We start from the raw sequence: 26,794 nt of genomic DNA on the forward strand, positions 1-26,794 counted from the left end.
ATTTCCCCTTGCTTCAACACAGTGTTAAGTACTACAATTTCATGGGCTACTTGGTACAAAATGCTTAAACAGCAGCTACACTTCATATTCACATTTCAGGCACAGAACTGTTTCTGTCCATGCACTAAGCCACTTAGAATTTTGTGGTAAAGGGGGATGGAATGCCCAGTTGGCTTGTCCAAGAATTACCAGGCCTTTTAGATAAACAAAACACTGGCTACAAGTGGGTAAGGCATGGCCGAAGTGGCAATCTGTTATTAGCATTTACATGATCTATGGTTTTAGGGATTCTCCCAAGTACTCAGAGGCTGTCATAAATTAACCAACTAAATGGACTCAAAAAAGACTATGTTGACCAAACAGAAATTCCTGCCTCACTTTTGTGGGTAGGTGGGTGGGAATCTAGTCTCACAAAAATACTTTAAGACATCAGGGCTATAAGGCTTATCTCAAGTGTGTCATTCTAAGCAGAGCAATGTATGAAAAGCCAGACAGCTCTAAGTTATCGCTGGGGGGGAAGAAGATATCAAACTACTAAACACATTAACAGAAACATTTTTACTGCTACATCAGCCCCTATTTTAAACCATGTCATCTGCTACAATTGTATTTACTCATGAGTTTACCAGTTAAAGTCAACTCTCATTTTTGGCCCTCCAAGGAATAAAGTACACTCTCTCCCCAGGAAATCTCATCAGTGTTCTCCTGTAAATCGAGTGGTATACAATATGGTCAACTTTTCATCATGTGTTTTAAAAAAATAAAATCATGTTATAAAAGTCTTCAGACATCCACTCGGCAAGATCAACTTACTTTTTCCAGCAAGTAGTTATTGATGTGCCCACCTATTGGGTCTCCTTTGAAATCAAAGTTGATATCCATATATTTTCCAAATCGGCTGGAGTTGTCATTGCGGTTAGTTTTAGCATTGCCAAAGGCCTCCAGGACACAGTTGGATTTCAGCAACATGTTCTTCACCCTTTGGAGAGCAGACACGCACAAAAAGCCAAGGAAAAGAAAATCAGTTCTAGATGTGTTCTGCTCCTAAGCCTGCATAACATGTTTTCTATGCAAGCAGCAGAACTGCCACACGTGCTCCATTGCACGACGAGGCAGGCACGATGCAGGGCCCTCAAATGCTGCTCAGCAAAAAACTTGCCCGAATGCAGTTTAAACCAAGTACCATGGGACACTTCATTTTTTGTCTTTTTGTCAAAACATTTTGTTTTTCTGTCAAACATTTTGTCCCATTACAAATGTTTTGCAAGATTTTTTTTAAAGTCATGGTCGCTCTATCTCCAACTTCCACACCACCACTTTGCAACTAAGAACAACAACAACCTCTATCTCAACCTTTCACACCACTACTCAATGATAGCTCTAGGCACCATATTACATTCCAGATGTGGGCAATATTTGTCACTCTTGCTCCAAAGGCTGCAGATACCTCACCTTTCGACTTCAGCCCTCTGGCTTGGATTTGTAATGGCAGCGATGTACTGCATGATGTATTTACTTGCTTCTGTTTTGCCTGCTCCGCTCTCACCTGAGGACACAGACAGCAGAGGGGCTTTATAAGCTACATTTAAACCAACAGGTTGCTGTAGCTCTATACTACAGCTCTGTCAAGCATCCATTACACAAGGCACACAAGATTCTTGCACAGTTTGCATCAACTCCGATGTCTCTGTTTTCATTTTTAAAGCAATCATGATGTTATCATCATATTTCCTTCATCTGTGGTCCCAAGTTTAATTTCTGCTTGAAAAACATCAACTGGCAGAACTAGGAAAGAGCTTTGTCTAAAATTCTAGAATGTTGCTGATAGTAAGTGTTGGGGATATGTGTTAAGTTAAAAAGAAAGAAAAGGTTGGAAAATCAACTGAAAAATGAATGCACTACTTATAGTATATAACTTCATCCCACTAGTGTCTCTAATGAACAATATGTGCAGGTTGGCTTGTGTTTCCAAAAACCTGTAAAACCCATTTGACCAGGGAGGAAAAAAATAGTGAATGCACCATGGGGAATCAAATCAAAGCTAAGATCTTTCTCCAACCAAGGCTGCCTCAATAAGCAGCAGCCCTTCTTTATATTTTAGGGACTCAAGGGAATGGGGAGGAATAAGTCAGGAAAAGGTTTTGCTTGGCTAGTGAAGGGCAGCCATCTCCCCCCGCCACCCCAAGCTTCACTTTCATTTAATTCATTTCATTTCTATACACCCAATACTCAAAGCTCTCTGGGCAGTTAACAACAATTTATACTATACAGTAAAATACAAAAATACAAGAAAACATCTCAGTTCAAATTTAAAACTGTTTTTTTTTAAGTTGAGCATTAACATCAAATGCTCTGCCCCCCAAATCTCTCATACAAAGTTAGTGCTTCCCAAACTGCAGCTCCAGCCTTACTTAGGTCTCCAGGGATGGGGATGGGGGAATGGCTCCCCCTGGGCTGAACAGCATCTCTCTCCTGAAGCAATGCCTGAAGCAGCTTTCTGTAGCAAAGCAAAATTGCCATCAGATAGCTCATGAGCCCACTGCAGCTCTGCAGCCACGTGCAAAATCATCAGGTTTTTTTGTTCATGAAAAAGTAAAAAAAAACTCCCATTGCCTCATCCTGTAAGATCTCTGCCTCATGAAACTCACAATAATTTCCCCAAAATAGATGGACATCTGTGGGTCATATATTTCAGGCCAGCACTGGAAGAAACAGCCCAGCTGCAGCCACATTCCTTTTGCTTCAAAAGTTTTAAAAAAAGACAGAGCTGTGCTCCAGTGCAGGAGGTCCCCCCAGCATACCTGATATTACAATGCACGTGTCCTTTGAGCGTCTCTTCATGGCTTTGTATGCCGCATCCGCAATGGAGAAAAGATGGGGCGGCCTCTCATACAGCTCCCGCCCTTTGTACTGCTCAATCATGTCGCGCCCATAGATATTCAAGTTCTTGTAAGGGTTTACAGAAACGACCACTTCCCCTATAAAAGTGTAGATCCGTCCCTTTTCAAACCTAGACAGGATTAAGACAAACATAAAGGAGGTAAATGGGGAGGGAGCTTCTGTACTTCAGTTCAAATGCATTTGATCACATCAGCTAGCCATTGGAAGAGCACAAGTATTTCTCAGATTAATGAAAAAGATTATTTGGAGATCTTTTAAGGAAAGTATATGTAGCACATCAGGTGGTGTGAAGTGCACTGTATGTGCCTACATCTTCACCTTTTCCATGAAAATGTAGAAGCACAATTAGCCATCCAGAGAATTGGTTTTTATTATATAGAAAAGGGTTCAAGGTCTCATGACCATTTTAAAAGCTTCAAAGTCACGGCCAGCTCTCTCATGAGGTGGAGTGACCCCCCCGTGTCGGGTGGCAGAGCAGGAGGAGCAGCAATTTCCATGCTTTTCCACTGCCGGTGCTGCCACCACCTGGCGCTCCCTCTTCCTGCCTCCTTGCTGGAGCAAAGCAGCACTACAGCAGGTATTCCAGGGACTCAGCTGACCAAACTCTGCCACTGTGGCAAATGCTGCAGCAGGTGAATAGATGGCAGGGCTCTCCAGAGCAACTGCCTCTCACGGTCTCATTCTGTTGGGGTCCAAAGGACTAATCAGAGAAACAAAAGGGGGAGGGATCTCCAGATAGACCACCTTGAGAGCTGCATAGAATACCCAGGTGGCCATGCCCCCTTCCCTGCACATCTCCCCCTTTTTCATAGCCTTTTGGTGCAGTTATTTCTCCATTCTGAAATGATGAAATGCCTATTATAAGCCTGTTACTGGCAGTCCCTAAGCTAAAATATGTATTCAAAGCATTTTTATTCCACTCTTTAGTCAAATCCCAAGAGAGGTTTACAAGAATCAAAGGACAGTCCCTGCCTTCAGACTCACAATCAAAAAAGGCAAACAACACAAGGAAAGGCATTGGAAAGGAGCAGTAAAAAAAGGTTGATGCTTGGATCACTTGCACAGAGAACTGAGAATCTATCAACTGAATTCAATTTGCACTTCTAGTGTCCTTCTGGGCTCTTTTCCCTTTTTCTCCTTCAGTTTCTCTTTTCAGTTAAAGCTTAATTTGTTTCTCCTCCCCCTCGGGCCATGATGTTTCCATATTTGTTCAGTCATTTTAGAATATTTATATACCATTTCACATTTAAAAATGCTGCCAACCAATTATGAAACACATCATTATAAAAGCCCAACAGCATTTGTACAAGTTCATGATTGAGCCAAGTCAGGAGAAACCAATTTTTAGTAACTGGCGAAAAGCACGATTGCCAGAACCCAATGCATCACAGAGGAAAGGTCACTGTGGTGGGAGGTTTTGACTGCAGAAAATGCTGACAGCTGTACTGCTGCTAGATAGGTGTCTGGAGGATGCTACCTGGGCAACAAGATCATAGCAGTCTATAAAGGGTAAGAGACCGTTTGATGTAGCCTAGTCCAAAGCTGCTGACAGCATCAGGGCCTGAGCAACCTTGCAAGTGCCTGCAGAACCAGGAACACCTTTGCAGGTGTTTGCAAGGAACAGTTGAAGGGCAAATATGCAGTGCAGCTGAAGGCCCTGGGGACCAGTATAAAAAGGCCTTTCTGCAGTGCTACTCTTTACCACAGCAATGCAAGCTGTCTCTGTGATTCCTTTGGCTCTGGTTGCCATTGCCTCCATTCTTGTTTCCAACCCACCTGGCATTACTAATTTCCTCCTCAACCCTGCCTGCTCTAGAATTCGCCTGTGATCTTGGACTGGCTTGTCTTTTTGGCTTTGCCCCTGGATTGCCAAATGCTTGTTGCTTTCAGCCCTGCTGCAGAAATCCACCTTGCACCTATGCCCGGGTTCTGGTGTTCCAATCTTTATAGCTTGCTGCCCACACCCTGGGCCTTACAGTTACTTAGGACTTTGTGTATCAATAATTATCCTTTGATCTGGCTCAGTAGCAATCTGCCAGATGGTGCAGCACTTCCGGCACAGCTGTTATGCCGAGCATGGCAAGGCACTCCTTGCTTTGCACAGTGTTCTTGCTAGCTGCATCTTTTCAACCAATGTCAAGGGCAGTGCTCCAGAGAGTGCTGCAGTAGTCCAGCCTTGAGGAAACAATTCATGGATGCTGGTGTCTTGTGAACCACGGCCGGTTGATGTAACAGCTGAAGTTGGTAAAAGGTATTGTGGGTCACATAAGTCACTTGGCTTCCAATGGCAATGGTTAGCCTAGGGAGATACCACAGTGCCCCAGTTCCCAAACCACAGAGCTACTCTAAGAGTATCATTAATCATTGATACCATGATTAATGGTATCAAAAGCTGCTGCATGAGAGTAACAGGTTAACACTCCCCTGTCCCTCTCTGGATAATACCATCCACCAGGGCAACCAAAACTAATTCTTTCCCCTATGAAGGCTGGAAGCTAAACTGGACTGGGTGTACAAATTTCTGAAATGTTCTTCTTCATAGGTACCAATATGTAATTACACAAAAGCTCTAAGAGCTGCCACTTAAACTTGTACTCCTTCCATCTGATTTCAAAGTTCAGAAGGGTCCTCTTCACAACTTTTCCCTGGTTCAATAACACCAACTTTTTTTCCAGCTTCTGCAACCTGTTAAAGGCTCTTCGCCACTAGATGGGACCAATGCATATTATCTGACTGACTCCACAGGACTTGATGGCTTTCTGAAACATAGTCCCAGCTCTTCTAAAGCATTTTGCCATGCCCTTAACCACACAGCAGGATATGACAAATCCTTTTCCATTGCTCCTTCTGAAAAAGGAACATCAGACTAAGTATGCAGTAAAGATCTTGGGTCATTCCATGCGGCTGCTGGTTGTGTTTTCTAAGGCAGCTCATTACTTGCCACTCAGCAGAGGCTTTTACAAGAGTTTCTGTCCTTAGTCAAATGTAGGGAACCATACCTTGCTGCAAATCTCACAAGGAGCTTAGTAATATTGAACCCTATCACTGGCAGTTCTTCCACTAAAAAATACAGGTAGGGTGAGGGAGGAAGAGGACAACAAATTCCCGTTTCACCTAATGCAGAAAACTACAGACACATGTGTGCATACGCATGCATGCACACACACACACACACAGAGCGCATACTGAAAGCAACTCCTTTGCACCTAATGGAAGAGTTCAATATTACTAGCTTGCTTCCAAAGATTTTGGTAGAGTTTTACTATCTTAGAAGCATTTCAATGCACCCACCTTATAGCTTGATTTTATTTTCATTTGTACTGATGAAGTATGTATAAAGTGGTAATAGGTTTACAAGTGAAAAACAAAGAGCTGTGCACCCTTTTCAACTTAAGTACTGCCAACTCCACAAAGCAGGAAATGCCATTCTGTCTAGATTTGATGCCCCTCCTTTCCTGTATGGGTTGGAACAGCACAGGCAGGGAGGGCATGGATGAGTAATTTTATCATACAAAAGTCTTAAATAGGACAAGTTGTCCTTTGAAAATAGTCTGGAAGGCCAGCATAATATACATTTAATTCTAGGGTTGTTGAGAGGTCAGAATCTTACTGGCCTGACTGAAATCATCCCCAGGGCCTACTGCCAGACAAACACACACAAAACTTGAGAACGTGAGCAGCAAATGAGGCATATTCAGTGACTGTAACAGAAGATAAATAAACAAGCATGAGGATTTTTAGAAAGACTGAAGAGAAAACCAAGCTTGCTAATAAGCAGAGGAAACTGGATTCAGGAGGGAAACTATTGTTTGTTGGCAGTATTATTTCAATGTATAAGCACCATCTGCACCCTTTAATACTTGGGTGGGTAATGTCAGCCCCACCCACATCCTTGCCCCGGCAAAATAAGTGAGTGGCTGTTTTAATGCACTGCTTGCATGCTAAATTTGGACTTGGGGGCCTCCAAAGTCATTGCACAGCAGCAAAACTAAACAGCCATATTTCACTGCAGCAGGGCTCTGTAGGGCTATGGAGCAATCTGCAATTTATTTTTTCAGTGGTCACCCCACAAACGCTGCTGTGCCTCAGGCCTCCAAGTGGTGGAAGGGATCAGCAGCAACAACAGCGGTCTCTGGACCTCCCCATTTTGCCTGTGCTTGCTTTAATATGAAGTGAGCATGATATTTTAAAATGACTAAGCTTCGGATTTGCATAGGTTCTCTGGAAACAGCGAAGCTGATACGTCTACAATGTTCATATTCCACAATACGGGGTTTGGAAAAGCTGTTTTCAGGCACACTGCTATTTCAACATATTATAGAGTGAAAACCCTGGATGGAAACAAATGAAAGCCAAACCACTAAACACAGGATTGTATAAATGCTTTCTTGCTGTTTGCATCAACAGGCGCTGCAAGCCATTCTTCTCCCATGTTTGAGGGCCGCAGAAGGCAAGCTAGCTTTGGATAAGTGTTTTATAAGTAGATACAATGAAAGAGGAGGAACGGTAACAGCAGGCGGTGGAGGAATGATTGGCTCCCTAGAACATACAGAAGCTATAGGAATGGTGCCCTCTGCCAATAAAACAAATACACAAAAAAACTATTACTATCACCACCTGGCTAACTTCAATGAGCTATGCTACAGATTGATATACAGGAGGAGACTGGATGAAGGAGGGGAAAAAGACCAGTATACGAGGCACCTAAAAGGACCTGTACCAAAGGAAAATAAACTAGTTATATCTTTCTGTACTGGAGATAAAATCTGGGATAACGACGAGACACAAAAACGTAGGACTGTATATGAATGCGTACTTGCTTGAATTCCATTTTAGTGATTTAAACAGATCATTCAATTGAAGCAGAAGTATCACATATTAACCTTGCCAGATGATTCCAGTACATGTCAGACCAAAAAAAAAGACCTGCATCTGTTTTTGCAATATTTTCTGACTTTCAAAACTAAAAATGTAATGTTTTTTAATTATTGGGAAGGAAAGTGAAGAGTCAGCTATATCTAGTTTAACTACAGTTTCAGGGTCTAATATGTGAAAGAATTTGATGCTCACTTATGGGAAAGAGGTTTTCCACATTTTTAGAAGGATCAAAATTTAACACACTTGGTACCAGCCCTTAAGAAACCTGAAATATTGTGCCAAACCTAATTGCAGGTGTAGTTATGCATTAGATTTATCATCAAAGCTGACTATCTGAAGATTCAGTGCAATAGTTTAATCAGTTAGCAACGCATTCCATTGGTCCACCAGTACAAATGATTTCAAAAAACTACACACTGTGTAATGAAGCTTATCATATAACAATGGACATATTTGTAAAAGCTGTCAGGTCCTGAATAATTGCATCTTCATTTAACCAAATGCATTTGACAATGCAAAATATACTGCAAATCCATATGGGTAAAAATTTAAATTGCCAATATATGGTGAGGAATCTAAAGTAATTCGCCTGCTTGTATCAAGTAGGTCTTAGAATATATCTTCAGACCTGGTTCTCTTCAACAAAATCCTTATTAGGTTTTTTTAACCACAAAAATGCAGATAATAAAATACAGTATAAAATTCAATATATAAAATTTAAACAGCTTAAACTTCTAAAACAATTATAATACACACTGGACCCATTATAGCTGATATATCCCATCATATGTCAAATTTCAAAGAGAAAAGGCTCTTGGAGAATCTTACAGTCCAAAGCACCAAGAGTAAAGTAAGTTTGTTGTATCTTGCCATTTGTTGCTTGGCAGAGCTGAGTCCTTTTCCTTCTAAGTCAATAAAGTTGATCAAAGGTACCCAAGTATGCGTCAATGTGTCAATGTCCAGATGGTCTTTTAGATAGCAAACTTGCTTGGGTCAGTTTCTCCAACAGAGCCAAATTCCACACTTTACCATATCAGTCATTCAAGCTAGGGGTTCTATCACCTTTCTAAGTTTGGGCAAAAACTTGTTTAGCAGCCAACAACAGAAACGAAATCAAATCTTTCTGCAAATATTCAATGTTGTGTTCACTAGTTAAGTAGAGCATAACCTGAATCTAGAGTAATGGATTGATTAGTAATTTTATTAATTTTATTTTCAATCTCTCTCCAGAACCATTGGCTAAATGGGCATGTCCTCCACTATACCTTAGAAATGAAATCCTATTAACACCACAAAGTACATAACAGTGCTTGGCTGTTAATGGAAGGCACTCAGGCGTTCTTGGAGCCGCCACACTGGCCTGAGAGCCTAACTCCTATTACTATTGTGAGAGAGGAAAGAGTGCTGTGGACACTCAGTGTGCATGTCCAAAGGTACTAATTGCATACACAAAAGCTGATTTCTGGGTATGCCCTAGCACAAAGTAAGACCAGTATGGCAAAACTGGAAAAGAAAAGCCTAAGCCAAAACAAAACTGATGCAATGCTAACTGAAAAAATGAAGAACAACACATCAGCTGGCAAGTCCCAACAAGTCACAATTTATTGTCAGCAAGTAATCAGTATGAGGCCTTTTTCTTTCCTTTCCCTTATGCAGAGGGAAACAATGACCAAACTTGATTGCAAACTTCTATCTTCCTTAAGCATCTTCTACCAACAGAGTACAACCCTTTCCACTACAAATAGTCCTTCAAAGACTCTAAAGCTATATATTTTTATTTATAAAATTAAACACTTAATATAATAAATTCTCAAACTGATTTACATATAAATGTTAGAAATTGCTATTTAAAATACAGTATTAAAATGTCAACTGCAATAACAAAAAACAAAACAAAGAATGGGAAAATGGAGAAGTATACATTTATTTGATAACTGTTTATCCAGTGATTAATAAATATAGACAATAAGAGGCTGTCCTCCGATAGCCAACACAGCTGTACTTACTTATTCCAAACTTCACACAAGCAACTAATCTTTTCCTCAGTAACCTCAAACTAAATTTGTGCCATTATGCAAATAAATCAGTTCATGTTTATAGACTTGTAGCAAATAAGCAGCATTAAGAGCACCAGCAAACAGAGGAAGTAGGGTTACAAAAAAATCAACAGGTCTAAGCACAGTAGCCCACAATAATTCATATTCCCTGCCAACTCTGCATAGCACAACAGTTCAAACAGACCCCAACAATTAAAGGCCAAGAAACCAAGCATGGTTTCTAGCGTGTTGATTGCAATAAATAAAAGGAGAGCAGTTAGCTTCATAAAAAACACCAGCAAAGCCTACATGCATGACTGCATGATACAGCCAGCTTGCTGTGAGTTATTCAACCCATGATAGCCAAGTTCACCCAGCATGGCACAATCCCCCAATCACCCGTCAGGGATCACATACTGAAAACAGCCAGCTGGGTTATGCAGTCCAGACTTATGCTTGCAGTCCAGATCACAAAGCTGATGCAAACTGTAAAAGCATTTAAAAGGCTTCTTTTCTGCCTTCTAATTCCATCTGCTCGGACCCATTAATAAACATTCCAAAGACTTGAATAGCTGTAAAAACCAGACTTTTTGAGGGCTGGCATGTCATTCTCCTCCAGGACTAGAATACTTCTGCACCCCCACCAATCTAGTCTGCTATGCTTTGAGTAGGTGTACAATCTTCTAGATCAGACTGCTTTTTGTACACTGGTGTATCATGTTGCTCAAGCAGTGGCTTCCACATTTTAAGAAGAATACTAAGCTAGAGAATATTTCACATACTTTTCAAGTCTCAGTGAACACACTCAACTCTGAAAAGGGGCACAGATCTCAAGTAAGCTGAACACATCTGTGCTCTTTCATCAACATGTTACCCAATGGCAATGTTTTCTGTACATAATTCCATTGTACATCTATTACATGGCCCACAACGTAGAAAAATTATAGGTTATGAGATCATTTGCAAATTGAATGTTTCTGCCAAGGCACATATCCCACTATGAAAGTACTATTTTAAAAAATAGTGCAAGGCAACCATTTGGCATGAATCTAACTTAAGTATCAAGGAAGTGCTTAATTAAAAAGGACAATGTCATAAATCATAGATTAGTGGGAAATGTTTCCATTACTAAGATGAATTATTTAATTAGAATTGCATTTATTTATCTAGAATTGATAATATTAACATCACATTGCAAGGCAAAGACTGAAACAAGAAGAAATATTTGCTGGATATAATTTGTCCCAGACAGCGTATTTGCACAGCTACAGTGGGTTATTAGGTATTTCCTCCCTCACTGTTGGCACTCAACAATCCATAATCATAGCAAAGGAAGACTTTAAAAGAATAAGTTGCCTTTGTAGTTCTCTAGAGGAAACAATCAAACAACTGCAAGCAGAAAAAATAGCTGTAAACTTGGAGATCTCCAGCCAACCAATTTCAATCACTTTAGAGAACCATTTTTTTGAGCTTTTAAGAACAGAAGTTCAATGAATACTCCAGGAATTTGTGTATACAGGCACTCTATAATCATTCATACACATATACAAAGCCCATAGCTTACTTTCCTATCATCGCTACACTAACACAGAATTAATAAATTAAGAACTGCAAGTTGCTAAATTCAAAAGGTTTATATGACTGAAACTATTCTCCCCTGAGATAAAAAACACTGACCAATCAACTTGCTCATACAGACAGAAATTCACTTGCTATCCATTTATCCTGCCTACCATTTATCAAGAGCTGCATGTTTTCCTACTAACCAGGTGCGGACAGGCAAGGCTTCATGTAAATACCATGTGGCTTTCCAACGGAGTGAGGCTTATTTGGCCTGCAGTTCTCCTTACCAGCATCAGCAGGCGGTTGTGCTGCGTTTGATGGCCGCAACACTACTGATCTTTCATTCAGAATGATGTTCCTGCTACAGGAAAAACAAAACCTGCCAACTGGATTTTTTTTAAAAAATATCAATTTATAAGCTAACAACAGAAACATTTTTGTAAATCTCCAGATATCTAGCTACAAACATGCCCCAGATATGTGACATTTAGCACTGTGACAAGTACGTGACAATCCAACATAACTTCATCTGAATTGCTTAGCTGATGTGTGTCAATCCACACAGACCAATACTCACTCCAACAATACCCAAAGCGGTTTTCTATGGCCATAATGAAGTAGGGCAGGGGTTTCCAAACTGTGTTCTGCAGAACCCTAGGGTTCTGCAAAAGCCTCACAGGGGTTCTGTGAAAAATCTCAAATCAAATTTAAAATGGATTTTAAAATAAAACCACATGAGGCCAACTATTCAATTGTCAGTTTGCATCCAGGCAGCAAACAAGGAAATATATCACCTCATTTGGTTCCTAGGACTCTATTGCATAGTGCTGGGGATAATCAAAAGAATTCATTTGGGATATTACCATATAATCGCTTTATTCATTCATTATACTTAAAGCATTTTCTCTTTATTTCCAAACCTACTGTATTATGCAAAGCACTTGGGTAATAGGAGCAGGTGAAAGAAGGAAGAATGTTGTATGTTCATAATGCTTAGTAAAAATCAGGGATAGAGCCAGGGTTCTGCCAAAAAAAACTCTGCCTACAACCTTTGTAGATACAGGTCAAATTGTGCCAGAGATTATATATGTTACCTTAGGTATATGGGAGATTTCTCCAAAGGGTAGGAGACATGCACATTTCTGTAATTAGCATACTTAATTGGCTTGCATCAAGGCACAGAAATGCATGATAGAAAGAATGGGCTGAACCTGGAAGGTAAAAAGGATGAAAAGCTGCTAACAAGATAGAAAATTACTTTTTCTGTTGACTTGATACTATAAGTAGGCTGGGATAGATAATAGATACTGTCTCCAGACCTGACAAATGAAACATTGACTTTTTGCAGAAATTACTTGTCCTTCCCTGCAAGAACCATGCACCTGTAAAATGATAAATAAAACCCATTTTCTAGATAGAATTTTCTTTTTTAAAAATTGACCAAGTCACAGCAGAGTACTTTTCAGAACAAAGCACAGCAAGCTACTAATCACATTGAAAGAGTTTTGAGGAGCACCTTTTACCAAGATATGTGCACCTGCAACATAAATTTATTGCTTTTTAAAGTTGCTTAACTGCTCAAGAGGTTAATGATTACTCTTTACTACAGCCTCTGTCCCAGGTGACAACAGGAACATGTTAGTTTTTCAAACAACCAAAAACTCTGCATTCACCTAACAATTGCAGTTGCTAAAAAGTTAAACAGTAGCATGAGAAACAGTTACTTTTCAAGGGTGAGGAATAAGCAAGATTTATTGTAACTGCTCAGAGATTTATTACAGAGAAATGAAATAAGAAATATAAATAATAGGAACGGCATGCACCATCTCTCCCAGTCTGGAACAAAACACCGGCCCTATCATTAAGTAAGGAATGTTTTTCCTTATCACATTGTCTTCCCCTCTGGGTATTACTAGCTTATGACAGTTTAGTGGGGTTTACATCAAAAGCCATTGTTAAATTCATCAATTCAGTTAAGAGATTAATGGCTTAAATGTAAAGAATTCTCTCAAATTCCAACTTGGGATCTTGCTGCAGCCAAGATGTTGGAATAGATACCCTTTATGCCCTCTACATTTAGCAATCCAACTGAAGAAAAGATGGTGATGTGGGGAGTGAGGAATAGAAGGCAAACAATATTTCTGCTAGATTAAAAAAAAATTACTGCCCAGAGCTGGGTTATGCAGAATTCCTTAGTGACAGGCAAGCTAGCCTTGTTGTAATATATTTGCAAGGCACCTCCAATATAACATATTTGGCATTCACTGAGATTAAGACTCCAGTGGTACTGCAGGTGAATTGAGTGAAGCATCCAGAGCAGAGTCTTGTTCAAGTTTTCTTGGAACTATCAGCTGATACAGCTCAATAAGGCTGGCACAGTGCCTGAACTGACGACCTCTGTGACTATTTCTGGTATTATAACCAGGATTTATGTATTTATTTGTTGCATTTGTGTGCTGCCTCATAGCCAAAGGCTCTCTGGGCGGCTCACAGTGCAATATAAATATATTTAAAATACAGATAAAAAATGACAACAAGAAACAAAACCATAAGAAATAAATATAAATACGACCATATAAATAGGAAGCAGGAAGAAAAGAAACACAATATGACCAATAACAATAAACCAGCAAACCAATAATCCAATCTAAAAACAGATACTAAATAAAGTCTTGACTTGGTGTCAAAAGCAAGATAAAGTGGGTCCAAGTCATCTCCCTTGGAAGAGAATTCCAAAGATGAGGTATGACAACCGAGAAGAGCCTTTTCCTCACCAGTTCCCCCTCAGCTCAATTTGGGGGGGGGGGGGTGTTCACAAAGAAGAGCCTCCATTGATGACCTGATATCATGCTCCCAAGCCTTTATATGTTAGCACAAGCACTTTGACTTGGGCCCGGGCAATAATAGGCAGCCAATGAAATTGACAGAGAACCAGTGTGATGTGATTTCTAGGGCGGGCCCTAGTTAGTAACTGCACTGCTGTGTTTTGCATTGATTGATTGATTGAAGAGTCCAGACAGTCTTCAAAGGCAGCCCAGTGTAGAGTGCATTACAGTAATCCAGGCAAGAGGTTACCAGTGTGTGGAAAACTGTGGCAAGGCTCCACTTGTCCAAGTAGGAGTGTAGCTTGAAATCAGCCTAAGCTGACAGAAGGTGCTCCTAGCCACCGAGGCCACCTGAAAGACAAGGGAAAGCTCAGGATCCAGGTGCACCCCCCAAGCTACAAACCTTATCCTTTAGGGGGAGCACAACCCCATCCAAGATTGGTTGAAAATCTCCCGGTTGGACAAATGGGCTGCCCACCAACAGAAACTTTGTCTTGTCCGGACTGAACTTCAGTTTATTGGCCCTCATCCAGTCCACTGGCACTAGTTCAGGACAGTGACTGCCTCACCTGGGTTAGATGAAAATGAGAAGTAGAGCTGAGTGTCATCAGCATACTAATGACATTTCAGCCCATACCTCCGGATGACCCTACCCAGCTGTTTCATGTTGATGTCAAAGAGCATGGGGGACAGAATGGAACCCTGTGGAACTCCATGGCACAAATGCCGTGGCACAGAGCAACAGACCCCCAGCTCTGGAATGCCACTTTCAATGTAAGAAGTCATAAGGCACACACCGACAATAGCTTAACTGGTTTAGATGTGAGTTCTCCAAAGGCCACCAGAAAGTTTCAAAGTGGGGCTTAAATCCAGTGCCAGTTAAGTGGATCTCTGCTTTGACAAGAGGACATCGCCTTGTTCTCCCTGCTGCAGCCTCCTCTATGCCTTCCAAATATACTTCAGAAGATCCCCCCAAACCCTCCAGAGCACATCTGGGGGATATGTGAGGGGTTACAGTGGGGAGGGTTGTATCTAGTTTCCGCCAATGGATGGTCAAGCTGTGATGGTGGCTAGGTATGCATGTAGAGAAAAGAGAGACCGTCTCAAAGAACTCAGCAATAAAAAGGAATTCTGAATCAAGCTGCAACAGGCAGCTGAACAGACTGACATCCCTTGCAGCAGTGACCTAAAAGAGCCAAAACTACATGAGTGTATAGGATCTGCAGGCAGCCTGTGCTCAAGTAGCCATGGTGATTTGTAGGTTTTTATGGAACAGTAAATATGAAGTAAATATATGTGAAGTGAAGAGTAAGAAGGTTGGGTTATTGGGTTATCCTCTACCCCAGGGCAAGTGATATGGAATGTACAGAAGATGGATATAGTTGTAGCGTGAAGCATAAGGAGGGCTGTGAACCACACCTGATGAAGCCACCACGAAGTTATTAGAATGCAGCCAGAATTGCTCTGCCACAGTTAAATGATGAGTGTCATTAGAATGGGACAACGGCGGAAGGCATCCTGTCATAACATCAGATCCACTCTGCCCAAGAATAAATCTTGCTGTACCATCAGTTTGCCCAGTTTGCTCTGAAGGGACCTATTTTCAGGATTCCCAAGGGAGTGACAAGGGCATGTGCTACTTAAGAAACAAGCATCTATTCATAGGAGGATTGGATAGAGCAGCTAGGAAGGTCCACTACAGTGCTGTCTTTGTCACCTACATGGATCGCTACCAAGGAAATATGGTATGCATCAGTCCCAAAGGCAGAGAGAATCTACTTGAACAGGATAATAGTGTTCCACTATGCTTAATATAGAAATTTGTGTCCATACTGGCTGTTACCACTCAAACTCTGCAGCTGTAAATGGCACCCTAGAGATGCCGAAGGGCTCTGATGACATTTATTTGCATTTATATGCAGACACTGCATACTTTTTTTGGCCAATAAGCCTTGTGCACAGAGTTTGCTGCAGTGCACTGTCCATCTCATTGAAGAAACTTTTTATAACAATGTGGGCAGACTGAGGATGGATAAAGGGAATGCACCAAATAAGGTTGCAATGGAAATCAACCAGTTACACATTAGTCAGAATTTAGAGAGCTATAAATGTGTGTGCTTCAGATTGTGCAGACCTTCAAAAATCCCTTTTATGGTGGGTTTAAGAACACTGTCGTAAAATATAGAGGTGATACATGCCTTCACAGCAAAGAGAGGAAATACCCTGATGTTGAAGAGTAAACAAAAATGATTAGGTATGTTGCAAGGAACAAGAAACCAAATGATTGAAATTGGAAAAGAATACAATTGGAAAGACTTCTACTTGTATCTGGGGGAGTGGGAAGAGCTGGGTTTTTGTACCACCTCATTAAAACTGAATGCATCAGGTGTTAGGTAGGAACTAGATTGAGTTATCACACTGCAAAGCAAAGGCTATGTAGGTCCAAGTGTTGCATCTGACTGTCCTGCTGGGGCAGAAGGGAAGGGTAACTGCCACAGCCTCAACCAAGCATGCCTCTTCCCCGCTTCCAATGGAAGTACAGTGAACCATGACTGTCTTGAAAACACAGGAGGGGTGACCCGTAGGAATGGCTGTCAATGCCCACATGGGCCGCAATGAGACCTTTGTGGGTGACCCAGATTGGCAAAATGAATCTTTGCATCATCCTTGCAATCCAATTCAATTAAAGAAAGATAAGCTCAGAACTGCACAATTAATCAGCTAGGTGGTTTTTTCTGGGCAGCAGCTCCATATGTCATGCATGAATCAGTAGAACTCGAGCTTCCCCAAGTTGTTTGAATACCATCTAGAATATCATTCGCAGATGAGCCCAAATCAGACTGCAAAGCTTTTTCTCTCTTTGCCTGAAAATCCATGCTCATTTCTGTGTGCATTTTCCCCAGATATAAAAATGCACAACTGTGTGCATTTTTAAAATATATACATACTGTCAAATGTCCCTTTTTCCATGAATCACACGGAAAGCACAGAAATATTCAGATTTCAACCACAGACTTCATGCTAGTCCATGTTTGGTTCTGAAGGGCACCACTAGGGGAAATCCTCATTAACAATGAGCTGAAATTTTCTCACGCATTCCTAGCTGGGTGCCAGTGCCGCCGATTCTGCAAGGAACAGAGAAGAATCCTCAGCTCAGTTCCTACTTTCTTGTTGATGAAGTACCAGATTGTATCTGTGCTGCCTGATGCAACCTGGATGACTCGATTCCAAATTATCGGCTCAAACATAATGAGTTATTTGCAGACCACTAGTAGCTCAGCAGTGCTGATATGAGGCCCTGTCTGTGCTCGCAACTGAGGATGTGCTAGGGATCCAGTTTGGGGGTGGGAATCCATCAGCTCCCCAGACTCACCCCCCTCCATTCTCTCATTCCTTAATTTCACAGTGCACTGTTTGTGTGGGCGATTGCCAAGAATCAAGCCTGCCCACCTGCTCCGCAAGCAGAGTCCCGCTTCCACATATGATCTGCAGGCTTTGCGTGTGCTGCACGTGCTGTGGAGGAAGGTTGCTGAGTTGCACAAGAGGAGTCCCATGAGCATTCACGAGGACTTGTTTCCTAAGCCAGGGCTGAGCACAGGAAAGAAGACTGGTGATCAGAAGAGAGCCAGATTCAAGGGAGGATCATTGCAATCCTAAGTGCACTACCTACATGGACTTAATGCGGGCTGTAGCAGAGATCACCAACTCAAATTGGATGCATCCGTGGTCATTATATGAAATGGCTGGCCCCGTACTGTCAGAATTGGCTCAAGGACTGCTATGGACCATGCCGTTTTAAATTTAGAATCAAAAGTGATCCAGGAAGGTTTAAAGAACCACTTCAGTCACAAAATGCTTGAGGTCTAAGAAAGTTTAGTTTGGCCTGGTTTCCTATCTGATGGCAGGCCAAGGAAGGGGACGGCTTGCTGAGGTTGCTCAGGCTCTGGAATGTCGGAATGGTGGGAGCTTTTCTCTGTCTGGCTTTCACAGGAAAGGGAGTTGAACAGCTCCTGATCATCTGCAGAATCTGACCTTGAATAACATGCCTATGGCCAAGCAAGTTGGTACCATCTCTGTAGGAACCAGACAGACCGGAAAGAAGTGGTTTTCAAACGAATGCTGTCTAAAGAGGGTGAAACAGACACACCCTCTTAGGTATAATGCCAGCTTATGAGCTAGCGATCCTTATAAGTAAGTTTATCAGAAGGAGAAGTCCAATGGCCACTCCCTTGCTATTTAAGATTGTGCCACAGCCACAAAGTTTTTGCTAGGACCTTGTTCTCATCACCCAAAAGACTTGCTGCTTTGACTTACCACTCTCTAAGCCACTCACAGCACTCTTCATCTGGATTCTCCATCCGAATTGGACCCGTGCCTGTTTGAACCTTGAATCATTAAGAATCTTTCATGGAATATGATGCTGAAAACATTGTCCCTATCATTTGAACTATTTTCTTGTTTGGACTTGGTTTTTCTTTAATGCCTGGTATCATCATGACATCTGGTTTTTTAGCCTGCTTGGAATTTAGCAGAGCTAGGTTTTCTCCCTTCGCTCATTCAAAGCCACAGATGTTTCTTGCAAAATGGTCTTTATTGATCAAAGCATTTTCCAGATGCACAAACACCCAGAATAAACCTCTGAGCAGGCACAGAGCAGGTTGTTGAACCCATTCTATGAGTAGTATTTACCTCCAGGGCTCTCCTCCTTATGAGCATGCCTGAGCCTCATTCCTTCAGGAGGGAGCTTCTGAAAACAAGCACTCCACCTCTGTACATGCTCTTCCTCTAATTGGGCTGCCCTCCTCTGCTGACTCTGCATCATGGGGTCAAGAGTCGTGCTCACCTCACCTGTGCCTGGGAAACTCTCCTGGCTCCAAGTTCCCTCCAAAACCTGTACATCTTGGGTATTCCCAGACACTGCCTGCCCACCTGGGGAGTTGGGCCTTGACATAAGCTTCTTTCCCCTTCTCTCATCTCAGTGTCTCAGCATGGCCCACATTCCCAGGCCCCCTCCCACACCTCTCCTCCTCCTGATTCTGATTGTTCTGGACACCAGCCAGCAGCCCTTGAGACCATGTGCCCAAAATAGCCATCTTTCTCACTCCCAAAAGTAGAAGCCATTGGGGCCAGGGCCGGGGGGTAGCTCTACCACCAGTCAGAGTTTTCTATCTGCTTACTTCTATCTTGATACCTGAACTTAGTCTGCCTGACAGCATGGACCAAAGGAGAAGCCACTTCCAAAATGGACAAATCCAACTTACTAGTAAGCTGTCTTTTTCTTACTACTTTTCTTTTCCATTTTATTATTTATTCATTTGCATTTGCATTTTCATTGTGTCTGGGTCCCATTATAGCATAGCAGGAGGCATTTTGGCTATAGCTATAAAGCTTAACTGAATGATATTAGAAATTGGAACAGCAGAACCCAGTATCCTTGTCATGCTAATCTGCAGAACAAGGAAAAGAGAGGCAACAGAGTAGCTGACAAAGCAAATGGTGGTATTGACACAGCATGTATCATGGAATGAGTATGAATGAGCAGCACCAAGGATAGTGACAGAACTGGTTCCAATGCTGCTTCCTGGGGCAGCATGCTCTGAGACATAGTTCCCCTACATTCTCAATGATCCAGTTAATTCAGTGAACCATATCAAACCTGAGGTAGATATAATGCAAAGAATTTTGGCCTGTCCATCTATCACCTAGATAACAAATCCCAATAACGAGGAGAAATCTCCTTTCCCAAGATCCTGAAAGAGATCATGCATAATGGTAGACGTCTGGTTTATGCCAAGAAAATCCCCAGTCCCTCCTCTCTGCACAGAATCATTGAATAAATAGGAGTAATAAGAGTACAACAGACTCCTGTATGAATCCAGGAATCTGCACAACAAGGATGATAGTTCTCTAGATGAGTGTCACTGAAGGGACTCACAATGAGACATGGGTGTGTGTGCACCAGGGAACAGATCTCTGACTTCAGTACAGCTTATCACCTGGACCTCATCTAAGGCTACACAAGCTCATCAAGCTTGTTCCCTCCTCCAGCTGCTTCTTCTGAGGAAGAAGAAGTACAGTTCACTTCTTCCTGGCCTTTTATGTGAGCTGAGTCAGAGGTGGGGGTGGAATAGTCACAACACAGCTGATTCCAGAAGGTTTTGTATTCAAAAGGCCAGATAGCACAGTCCGGTTCAGACAAGTCAATCCCAAAATAGCAAGCGAGACTTTCTTAAGTGGCAGCTTTGGGAACCAATGCTATTTGTTCCACCAGGTCTGCTGCCTGTAAAGCACACTCTTAAGGATGAAGACACAAAGGCCAATTCCACTTTCCCTAGTTCAGGAAACCTTGGCAAGGCACGCTGCAGTCCAAGATGTGGCCTACACCCAGGCAAAACAAGCAAAGGGAGTGACCATCCAATCCAGGTTAATTTACTGTCAGACACTATCTGCCCGAAAGCCACAAAGGCTGTTCAAGAGAGCCTTCCAGATGGTGAGAGTTGTAATGAAAATAAAAGTGCACAGAATAAAGAACTACCAAGACAAACAGATAAAGATGAACCTCAGGCGTCTCACAGAAAAGGCAACAGCAGTGAAGTGATGGTTTTGCTGTGACAGTCAAAGACAATCCGAGGGAGGAAAGCAGGAATTACTCCCTTTGGAATGTACGGTATGAAGGGGGGAGTGTGGGCTTCCAACCTAAACTTTTCAGTTGCAGAAAGTTTCCACTGAAAGTACAGGTACCACAAAGTACCATAAGATGGCACACTACAGCTCTCTGCGTCAACTGAGGCTTCCTGTCCCGTGTTGCATACACAGAGTGTATTACCATAGGCAAACTGAGGGGAATACAAAAGCATGGATCTACATTGCAAGTGTCCCCACCCCTCGACAAGAAGGAAAGGAGTCTGCAGTACAAATGAGCCTGATGAACAGCTGTGACTACCACAGAAAGCTGCTTCCCAAAAATGGGACAAATCCAATTGGATACCCAGCTCTGCACCTATAGAGAGGGAAATTGTGAGAGAAACTGTTCCCACAAGCACCGTTTTTTGTATAGATTCAACCTCAGTCATGCAGATCCTCTTCCATAATAGCAGTGCCATCACATTTCAAAGCTATGGATGATCTCTTCCGCTAGACCTTTATGATCTTCACATGGATGCCAAACCAGAACAGTGCCAACACTGAACAGAGAGCACAATCCAGTTTCCATGAAACCTAGCAAGCATTCTCTGATGAGCATCTTCTGCCTCATCCTGACAGAACGGAGAGCAACAGAGGCCCAAAACTAAAAGTGCAGCAGAAAATAGAAGACACTGTGAAACAATGCCATAATTTCCAATGCCAAAAACCACTGAGACACCTGACAAGATCAACAAAGCTATTTCACACGTGTCAAGCTCAAGAACACTTCCTGAGGCAATGAAAGGTGTGTCTCTCCCCTATCTGGCCTAGATTAAAATGGGTCACACTAAGAATGGCTTCCAAGATTCAGTCTACCTTTTGAAAAACACACACACACACACACCCCTACCTTTATCCAGGTCTTCCTCCAAGGAGCTTTGGCTGACATCCACTGCCCCTCCACACTACTATCCTCCCATCATTCCTATGGGACAAGTTAGGCCAAGAGAGAGATCTACTCTCAAGCCATTGACAACAATGGCTGTTGTACACAGCTGCAGGCAATGGAAAGCTTCTAACAGCAGCTACAACCTCTGCTTGGGCCTTCTGGAGGCTGCTGTCAGTGGGGTTCACCTGGCAGTTGCTTGTCAAGAGAGGTGATGGATTATTTCAGTTCTCACCAGATAGCTCACTGGATGTTGGGGCACACCCATGGTAGATGTGGATGATATCGCATTTCATGGTGACAGCAACCCTAGAACAGCCCATGGGTTTCCAGGGTGGGTTGTCTGGGCTGTGTTCACTCAACACAACAACACACCTAGGATAACAAACCATGGAGGATTGTTATGTCATCTGAACCATTCCAATGTCTCTGATTTTTTAAATTAAAAGTCATGTCACCCAATCCATGTGAGAAGTTGATGTGAAACTGGGTGTGAGAAGAGGAGAGAAAAGTCCTCCAAAAGTGGAAGAAAGGAGGACAAACCATTTGCAGCCAGGCTTCTCATACATTCATAGCAACACCTTTGGCTCAGATTCCTTTCAGTTTTGTCACAGGAAGTTCATATGTAAGCAAAAGCAGTACACCTGGGAATAAGAATGCTCTGTTTACCCAAGTTTTCACACTCTTCTAGCATACAGGCCATCTAAATCGTGTCTCTAACCAGTAAGCTGATTTTAGGAAGTCTCCCTGCCTAATTTCCACATGCTTTTGCAAAGGAAGTAATATGTTTGGAATTACAGGGGTGACTAGGGACATTCTTGTGGTGAGTTTGGCTTTTCACTGGCAATAATAATGTGAATTCCCTCTTGCTGCAGAAAGCTTTCAGGAGACTTAACTGCTACTGTTCCAAGAGTAAGTTCATAGCCAGCTTAAAAGATCACCACATCCATTTTGTCCCCTAATACTTTAGTTTATCATTAAAAATAGCATTCATTCCTTAAATATTTTAGAAGCAAACAGAAGGAAAAGATTTTAATCTACCATAAATTATGGAGTAAAACAAAAATGCTATGTCACACATTCAAGTTGCCATGTTCTGTATCATTAATATAACTATAACTCTTCTTTATACATTTTCAGTAATTTCTGCAAAATTAGCAATCAGATCCTAAATTTAAAACACAGGAAAAAAGCTAATACAGAATGCCAAGCATTTGTTTAATTGACCTAGATGTGCATCAGTGTTGTAAGAATACATCTTTAGAGTACTTCCCCCACCCCCGAGACACAATCCCAGAAGCCTACAGGATTTACAGTCAGTATTTGAGAACACTTACCCTTTCCCATGACTGATAGAAATTAACATTGTACAAATGTTCATAGAAGATTTTGTTGCTTAACAACTGAGGAGCAGAGAGAGTTCCTGAAGAAACTTTTTTGCTGCTCCTGAACTGGTAGCAACAGCAGTGCTTCCTTTAGGCTATTGCTTACTACCATTTTCTACTTCCAAAAGTATCCCAATAATCTCACCGGTGGGGGGGGGGGGGGGGCTTCTGATGTGGAGAGAATGGCAGCTTCCAGCATTTTGGGAAATAAAAAATTGCAGGCACTTGGGGGATGACCACTTGTCTTCAAGTGAAAAATTGACCGGGTGTGCACAATCACTGCAGCTCTATTGTGGCTTATAAACTCCAGTGGGTGTGGTGCCTACAAGTGACGGGCTGCCAATCTAAGTCCTCAGCTTCTCATTATGGGCAACCTTACCAAGAGTGGTATGTTACACACTGCATAATACAAGCCACCTAGAACCCATGGGCTGTTTTAAGGGTTCTGCAAAGCTTTTCAGCCACTAAAATCCACCCTTGCCAGGTCTACGTGAAACAAGAAGCCATAACATGCCCCATCACTCCTAAATATTAAAAATGGCAGTTGGTGCTACGATGGCAGTAGCACGGGGAAATTCACCCATGGTGTCTTCTTGTCACACGTGAACCTGGCTATCATTCCAAAGATCCAGCTCAAAGTGCGATCTGAAGATCAAGCCACTACAGCAAAATCAACCAAGTTCAAGCTTGCAAAGGGAACACTTTTTGTATTCCTGCCTCCTTGTATTTTCCTGGCCTATTTGACAAGTCTGATGAAGCCAGAAGCTTCATACAAACTTCTGCAAATACAAGTTAGCATGATAGAATACCTTTATCTTTCAGCATGTATTTTAATAGGATTAGTAGATCAGATTTGAACTGAATTCATGTTGCTTTCTTTACCATTGTTCCAGTTACCCTACTGGACCCAACTAAGAGGACATCAGGCTGGCATATTGTTTTCAATGATGGCTGGCCAAATGCTCAGAGACATTAATAAGCAGGCCATAAGAGCAGCAGCCATTCCATTTGTGAGCCATCTGTCACTTTGAAATAAGCCATTCTTGAATGTGCAATTTCCACTTAGCTGGGATGACAGCCAACTGAAAGTACAACAAAATGTATCCAGAGCAGGTAGGAAGCCCAAGCGTGGGGTTGGGAAAATTGAGCATAGGCATTATGGAAAAGGGAGTTCCAGACAGTGCCTTAAAGCTGGGAATACTGAAAACAGTGTATATTTTAAGACATGTGAGGGTGTTTTGTTACTGTTTTGTCTTAAGTGTGTTTACAATAGTTTATCTTGCTCCTCAGACAAAAAAAGCTCCAAGAACAGCTTACAAATAATCAATAAAACAAGAAAGCTTCTGTCTCCAGTTTGACAATGTAAAGACAACACATAGAAGCAAAAAAAGGAGCAGAGAATCCTCTGGATCTCAGCAGAGCAACAGGTAATGAAGCATGCAGGACAATAGGTGGTTGAAAATTCTCCATGAATGTGTGTCAACATACTTCCATGCCTACTGCATGACAGTGAGGGTTGCAAAGACATCTTCTCTTACTGCCTCCATTGCATTCTGGAGCAGCCACCCAGAAGAGCTGTTCCATGAGGCTTGGGATCTTTAAATATCCACTGCCACCAATGGCATGTTTGAATCTGGTGATGCATTTGCAAGGCACTCTGGGGATTAAATTGACATAGACACCACCACTGGTACAGTGTCTGCTGTACATCTCATCCAATCCTGTGGAATTTGTGCCTTTAAGGCCCAGTGATGCAGACATGACACTTGTAATTCTTGACAACTACTCATATTCTTCATCCATACTCCTGAAGACTAAACCAACTCGTTAGAGGGGAGTGACTGGGTGAGCCCAGCAGGCATCCCAAGTGTCACTGCTGGAGGGATAGGTGGCTGATGCTGGGGAAAAAGGGAATGGTGCACCCACTTTTCAAGAAACTACTTTCAAGCTTCAGACGCTTTTGGAAAAAACACATTGTCTTAGTCCTTTTCCACGTTGGGTTGAAACATAGGTCTCCCTGACAGATAGGACTAAATCAGACTTGGTCTCCTTGACAGATTATCTTTATTGGGACAGATACAAGGAAATGCAATGTTGTTGGTTCTCTGATCTCTCAGCAGCTTTGGGTACCATCAGGAGGATGGTGTTACAGTGGTTCTGCTCAGAACTGTGGGGTCATGTCCAGAGGACAGTATTGGGTGACCATACCTCAGACCTATTGCAATTAAGGAAAAGGAGATGTTCATGCCATCAACTTCCAAAGGGACACTCAACAGCCTGAGAGAACTGTTATGGCACCCCACACACACCTTCCTTGGGGCTATAAAAGACCTATATGCCCTAAGGGAAAGCAGAAGAGGAAAAGTCCAGGCCAGGGACCAAGGAGTTAAATCCTGTATTAACAAACTGTAAACCACCTTAGGTGCCTCGACAGAACAGAAGTATAGAAATGCATTTTATTTGTTTATGATTGAATGAAGTAGATGTGGGGTTCCTCAGGCTTCCATTCTGTCCCTGGTGGCATTCAACATCAATATGATGCACCTGGGAGGAGTCCCTAGGAGATTCCAAGTCAACCATCATCAGCACATTGATGGCACCCACCTTTACATCTCTCTATCCTCCAAGTCAGGAAGTACTGTGCAAGCCCAGCCCTAGTGTCTGGATACAGTGTAAGCTGGATGAAGTCCAGTAGATGGAATCCTGACCTGATACTATGGATAAACAGTTCTGGTATCCAGAAATTAGGGAACCTGCTCGTTCTTTCTGAAGGAGCAAGTATATAGCTAAAGGGTGCTCCTGAGTCCATCACAGCCTCTGAAGGAGCAGGTGCAGGTTTTAGGGGGTACTCCTGGGTCTCTGATTGTCACAGAAGCACAAGCAGTTTCCAGAGAAGTGCCTTTTCCCAACTTCAGCAACTAAGCGATTTCTGAGTATAGCCTGACCACAGGGATCCACCCTGTGGTGACCTCAGAATCTGACTGTTGCAATGCACTTTATATAGGACTGCCTCTGAGGCTGGCCCAAATGCTGCGCTTATGTTGCTTAGTGGGACAGCCTACCAGGATCGCAAGGGATTGCACTGGTTGGCAATGAACTACTGAGCCAATTCAAGGTACCTGTTTTCATATATAAAGCCTTACACCGCTTGGGACCAGGATATGTGATGGAGGACTTTCACCATTATGAACCCCCCCCCCCCATTTTAAGCCTGAATTGGGATGTTCTCTTGACAGGGCTGCATTTGCCTGGAGTTCAATATGCAGCCACTTGGAAAAGGGTGTTCACAATATAGCACCCCAGCTGTGGAATTCCATCCCCCTTCATATATAAGTAGTGCCAAGTCATATAAGCTGCTAGTGCCATCTAAAGACCTGCTTGTTTACCTTGACTTCTAACTCAATTTTCCTCTTTTCATTTGTTATACTGTGTCAACATTTGTTATTTCTCTCTCCTGTTTGTTTTTATCAATGTTGTATTTATTGCTTACAACTGCTTTGGGATAATTTTAGTTATTTAAGCCCAAACTTGTTTAAGCAAATAATTTAAGGTCCATGGGTGACTAACAGCCATGAATAGACATCTCCTTCAAGAATTTATCTAAACTTTTTATGCCATACCTATTGCAGTTTCAGT

General features: G+C 42.2%; 1 protein-coding gene across 1 annotated transcript in view; it reads right to left on the minus strand.

Moving 5' to 3' along the window:
- Positions 1-26,794, minus strand: part of MYO1D (myosin ID) — a 154,938-nt gene that overhangs the window by 125,824 nt on the left and 2,320 nt on the right. Inside the window, exons 2-4 of the mRNA XM_044447106.1 lie at positions 2,802-3,010; positions 1,453-1,546; positions 814-979 (exon numbers count right to left, since the gene is read on the minus strand). Coding sequence (XP_044303041.1) covers positions 814-979; positions 1,453-1,546; positions 2,802-3,010 — 469 coding nt within the window. The remainder of the gene's footprint in view (positions 1-813; positions 980-1,452; positions 1,547-2,801; positions 3,011-26,794) is intronic.

The sequence above is a fragment of the Varanus komodoensis genome, unplaced genomic scaffold (genome assembly GCF_004798865.1).
Source record: "Varanus komodoensis strain SLA01 unplaced genomic scaffold, ASM479886v1 scaffold50, whole genome shotgun sequence".
Taxonomy (NCBI): Eukaryota; Metazoa; Chordata; class Lepidosauria; order Squamata; family Varanidae; genus Varanus; species Varanus komodoensis.